This window comes from Mizuhopecten yessoensis, unplaced genomic scaffold (assembly GCF_002113885.1).
Source record: "Mizuhopecten yessoensis strain PY_sf001 unplaced genomic scaffold, ASM211388v2 scaffold10523, whole genome shotgun sequence".
In the NCBI taxonomy this organism is placed as follows: Eukaryota; Metazoa; Mollusca; class Bivalvia; order Pectinida; family Pectinidae; genus Mizuhopecten; species Mizuhopecten yessoensis.
Window position 1 is genome coordinate 546232 of NW_018408589.1, and position 5733 is coordinate 551964.

The following is a 5733-nucleotide window of genomic DNA, read 5'->3' on the forward strand; positions in this document are numbered from 1 at the left end:
AAAAAACAAACAACCCTTAGTGACATCAGCAGTTTATTAAACATTCCGTGTACATTAGTGAGTGTACAATTGTACTTGCTATATATATAACTACATTATAGTGAGTGTACAATTGTACTTGCTATATATAACTACATTCCGTGTAAACTAGGTAAAAGTATGTAAGTAGCACATGTAAGTTAAATACTTCTAAAAGCATTAAACCCGTTCGGAGAGACCACCTGTGTTAATAGACAACTCCAAAGCTTCCAAATGCAGTTTTTGTGTCACTTTTAACTTTATAATACATTACCTGACGTGAGAGGGTGACAAAGACAGGTTAGACCGTATATCAGTTAGGCATGATTCAATCAAACATAATTACAAAGGCAACTAGCAGTGAATACATACCTTTTATGCTTTGATAATGTAATTTTTGGATTGATCTACTGCCAAGTTGACATACATTGTTGAAAGACAATTTTTGACCCGAGCTGATCATAAGTAAATTGTTGACACGGTATATCATAGTTGGGTTGTATTATGCTGAGACATTCTCAAGAGACGGCTTTGATCTGAACTTACTAATATATTGATAAAGAGGTTCTGTCTATACATCTGTATATATATGGTAAACAAATCAAATACAACTATGCTTTATGTAGTCTAATCAAGAACAAATACCGATCGAGCTTGTAACTATATCGCCCATTTTGTCTGTGTAAACCGATATGAAATGAAATACTAATTCTTTTTTATTTTTAAAGAAAACAAATATATATAAATATTCTAGAGTACATCTTACCTGGTAGAGAATTGTCTCGACAAATAAGTTACCAACAAAAAATATAATTTATAACATCAAATCATGCACCGATATTTGTACTCTCCTTTATCTTAACTACTATACAACTTAACAAAAAGAAAAACAAAGCACATCCACATCTTTCAGTGCAGTCCAAACAAAATATCGAAAAATTCTTCATAATTTACTGCACCTGCAAACCATAAGAAGAATAGGGGAAGGGTGTATAAAACCGGAAACGTCAAAATACAAAGAATTTGTAATGTCATGGTAGGATAAAAATTACGAAAGACCACACAAAAACAAAATATGAAGAATATATAATCAAGACTGAAATAAAACGTTATCTATTTGGGTAAAGTCGATAAATATACATCAAGCTGTGCTAATGCAATAAGGAAAAGACAAATAGATTAAACTTGAAAGCAAAAGGAGGTGTGTCGACGCCAAAAAAGGAAAGACAAAATAAAACCCCAAACGAAATATATATTTTCGGGATTTAGACAGCTGTACGAAATAAAGAAACAATAATAATGTACAGTATCGGAGTGAAATCAGTTGTCAAATGTATATGGGCAAACCCATTGGACAGTTGCAGAACACACACCATATCCTACTCGTCCCGAGCTCACGCGTATCATCCGGTTGAACGATATATAGAGATCTTCGTTCACCGATCCCTCAGAATCGGACTGGCCAGCCAGGGCGTACAGACACTGATGACAGACTTGCTCGTCTACTACTCCATAGTTATTGATGATTCGGATATGTTCGTTACTGATAAAAACCGTGACGTAGTTAAACACGCCTGGTGTCAATGTACCAGCGAACAGCGTCGCATAACTTGAATTTGTCAGACATTTATCTCCCTTGAACAAGAAGAAGTAGTCGTTGACACCAAAAAACTCGGCATCGTTCTGCTGGTTACCGCTGTCACCACCTGCAATGGAGGAGGAGTAATAATGACAGTAAAGAAATGAGTGACCAACCATAAATTAAAAGATTTTTTTTTTAAATCGTCGGCAAAGGTAAACACTTTTAAGGCACCAACCTTCGTCTTTCATAAACTATGAAATGATAATCCAGATATTCCCTGATTATTGTTCTCAGAAGGGAAGACATCCTTGACCTTGTAGAACGTTTTTTTCTCAAGCTAGTAAAGTAATCATTATTGTTTACAGGTAACCTAAACAAATATTTTCTTCTTTTTAAAGATTTCAAAATTTGAATGATCCAATTAAGATAAATAAATTAGGTGGTTAAAAAGTAACAATAATATGTACTTTGTTGGCATATATATTTTTAGAGGTATGATAAATAAAAATGAAAAAACTTTAATCCAGTAAGATTGTGATAAGAGAAAGACTATTTTACCTGAACGTTTTATTTCATTCACCAAAGTGTAGTCTTTTTATGTAAATACGCCCATTAATAATAGACAAATGAGTTTAACATATAACAAATTTACATTTTAAAGTAAATAAGAACAGTATTTTAAAAAAAAACTAACAAAAACCTAATCAAAACTCGAACTCGAAACAAAAGGGAAGCCACATGGACCATGAATAAACCCAAATCAACACTGACAGGAAGAAACTTCTTATTAAATGACTTGAATTTGTTTTAAAGTAAAAGAATATGCAACAATAATATTATTCCCAAACATCTTCTTGAAAAATGACAATTAGCTGAATTAAAAAATCGTTCTTTTACCTGATATTTTACCTTTATTATCTTTAAACCAACATCTAAATACATACAGATGCTTTTAATTTTTTTTTCATGGTTTTGTCTCTTACACCCTACAGTTTATTAATTGTTGTATAGGGTGTTTGCCTGCGTTCTGGAATCGAGATTGAGATTTTTCTCCCCCATTAAACTATCCATACCTCCAGTCAGGGAAAGATATCTCTGTCTTACACAAGGGTTAAGACGAGGGGATTCCCCTTTCGTAACAATTGTATGGAGTCACGTCAACAATGCATTTATGTCACATCAAATATCGCAGATCATGACAAATAACTCATTGGGTTTGCTAGAAAACAATGCAATATATCTTGTGTTTCATTCAACCACTCTTATATTTGAAGTTGGAGAAAAATAACTATTCTCCACTTTTGGAGTATGACAAAAATAATTCATACTTGGGATAAGATTCTTAAATGTCTTGGTATTGCACAGTAGAAATTGAGAATTTAAGAATCTTACCCCGAGGGTGGAGATTATGCTTATCTCTAAGGTAAGGAAATATTATATTACTCTCTTTTTCCTAATAATAAATATAGAATCAAAATATACCACAGCCCTTTCAAATATTGAACTCGTTTTATAAATGAGCAGATAACCAAGTTTGCTACATTTTAATCAGACCGGGTTTATCGAAAAGTACGAAAACTACTGACAATTGAAAAGCGAACTTGCGTCCGTTGTCACACATTTTATAGACTGTTTGTCCAGATTTATCATTCTGTTTACGTGCAATAGTTCCTCTAGGTTGCGAAGCTATCACATGTGCATTCTTCGATATCCGCGAGCTTATAAAAAAAGTGATGGCAATAGCTTGCGACTACACGCCTTAATCTATTATGTATAAAATTACAATATGAACGATAAAAAACATAAACACTTACCCCATCCATCATTCGAAACGCTGTCCCCCATTGCGAATAAATAAAAACCCCGACTGTAGCTTATCTCCATGTCAATTCTTAACATCTTCCGGCCGCATTCTGGAGGCACACGACAGCCACAGTCAGTCTTTTCAAAGTTAGCCCTGAGGATTACCTCACGATTACAACTTCGACTTTGGCGAGCTCGAGTTGTCCTATCATAAACGACCTCGACTTTGTCGATGCTCAATGGCAACTTGGGAGACTCGGAACTCAAGTCGAATTTCATCACACCTTCCACACAACAAGGCTTGATCTCCGTTTCTGGGAACGAGTTAATGATAGTTAATTGTATGATGCTATTATCTAAAATGATATTTAGCATACATGATAGTAAATTATTTTGATTCTGTTGTTAAAAAAACGAAAAATTAAGATTACAAAAATATATTAATTCAGATATCAAATGTCACATTTCATTTAAACCAAAACTTTCAATTATATCCAACTTTGATTGTAACGTGGCCAACTGAAATAAAATCATTTGAAAACGAACGTGAGACACACATATGATTGTACATTTAAAACTTGGTAATTGCTTGAGTGTGCCAAAAATAAATTACGCTATAAGATTTTATCGAGTGGTGCTATGGGCCAACACAGCATTATAAAGTTCACGTTTGAAAGCTGATTTGATAAAGTATAAGCTTCCGGATATGAACAAATGTTAGTTTGAATTAACACTAAGTATGTAATATCTACACTAAATATATCAGCAAAGATGGTTTAGCTTCAGTGTAGGCAGTGTTCACGTGTCATATATCAAGTGACTTCTTCCGTTTTCAATACATTGCAAACAAACGTAGATGATCGCAAGCGTATGATTATCAATAATATATGTATAAACTTACTTGTATTGTTTTTCTCTTCTAGGTCCTGGGCAACATAACGTTTGGCTAAAGTTACAAGGACTAAACCTTTCAACAAGATTCCTGAAATTTGACCAAACATACAGTTTTATTTATACCCGAAATTTTTGTCTTGTTCTGATAAACAATATTTTTTCTTGTTTATGATCATATTATATAACATACAGTAACTCAAATATCTTACTTATACATCATTTATACACAGTTGTTATTATCTTGATACTAAATGATGTTATTATTGTACTCATATAGATATTTATTTACATATGAAACAATTAAAAGCCCCTCCCACCCGACAAAAAAATAAATAAAAAATGAAGATATCTGTCACCATTGCCTGTAATGGTGACATAAGAATACAGTTGTTCAATAGAAAATGAACGGCGTCAAGTTCACAATTTACAGATCTCTTAGAACTTACCAAACATGGTGTCACTTTATAATGCTTTTGTCGCTGATGTCTTTTTCAGTAAGTTCAAGGATGTTCCCTCCTACGGCAACTTGGATTGTTAGAAACGATATTGACGGAGGTTATATATACATTTCAAACTCCAACGACATATCTCATTCGTCAACCACTAACCAATCGGCATGGCGTAACCATGCAAACAATTGATAAATATAACAATTATTTTTTACCTTATTTCCTCATTAATTTTTCTAGCTGTCGTAATGGGCTTAATTAAGTACTTTAATTTCAAATCAAGATCAACATTTTTCTTGCACTTTAACATACATTTAATTTTTAAAAGCTTGGAACGGAAATACGAAAATGATATTTAGATGATTTGATAAGTTATCAACATGGAGAAAAGCAAATGATGATATCGTTTAGCATGTAATATTAACATTGAGGTCAAACATGTGTGTGCAGAAGGCGCACTGGATAGCGCACTTGCCTTTCACCAAGTGCACATTGCGATGATTATCTTCTTGCTTAGTATATAATGGTGATTGTAAGCCATTTTTGTTTCACAATTATAACTAATACTATTATCCTTATGTTGTAAAACGCTTTAGAGTAATTTTACAAATTATATAGGGCGCTATATACATGTTGTATTATTATTATAAGTAAATAAATAAACTTTATATATATCAAATCAAAATGTGTGTATTTTTCTCTGTTTTTGGCAGATATTGATACAATAACATGACCCTTTAGATACATTTTTATTAAAACAATTATTTTGTATTCAGGTAAATCGAATATTTCAATAGTACAGAGAGGCGAGAAATAGTTTTTTTTTAAATAATTATTAATTGACAGAAAAGGACCATTTATGACGACTTTTCTTTCACAACCATATAGTAATCGGGCAAACATACAAAATATCAAAATTAATGTTGTTTAGAATAATGGAATCACTACTTACTGTTCAGTTTACATTGCACGAAATGTGGTTTTTGT

At 32.6% G+C, this 5733-nt stretch overlaps 1 protein-coding gene across 1 annotated transcript; it reads right to left on the reverse strand.

Annotated features, from left to right (window-relative positions):
- Positions 1–4824, reverse strand: LOC110460933. The gene is made up of 4 exons (XM_021514163.1): positions 4744–4824; positions 4305–4385; positions 3415–3717; positions 1–1724 (listed from the first exon to the last, which is right to left on the reverse strand). Exons 1-4 carry the CDS (start codon positions 4748–4750, stop codon positions 1339–1341), a joined length of 777 nt encoding a protein of 258 aa, XP_021369838.1. The 5' UTR covers positions 4751–4824; the 3' UTR covers positions 1–1338.
- Positions 4825–5733: the final 909 nt, after the last annotated feature.

Bases quoted from the DNA above. Each gene is read 5' to 3' on its own strand.
- LOC110460933 (XM_021514163.1), bottom strand. The intron at 3,718-4,304 runs GTAAGTTTATAC...ACTCGTTCCCAG, and splicing joins AGAAGAGAAAAACAATACAA to AAACGGAGATCAAGCCTTGT. The intron at 1,725-3,414 runs GTAAGTGTTTAT...CCTCCATTGCAG, and splicing joins CGTTTCGAATGATGGATGGG to GTGGTGACAGCGGTAACCAG.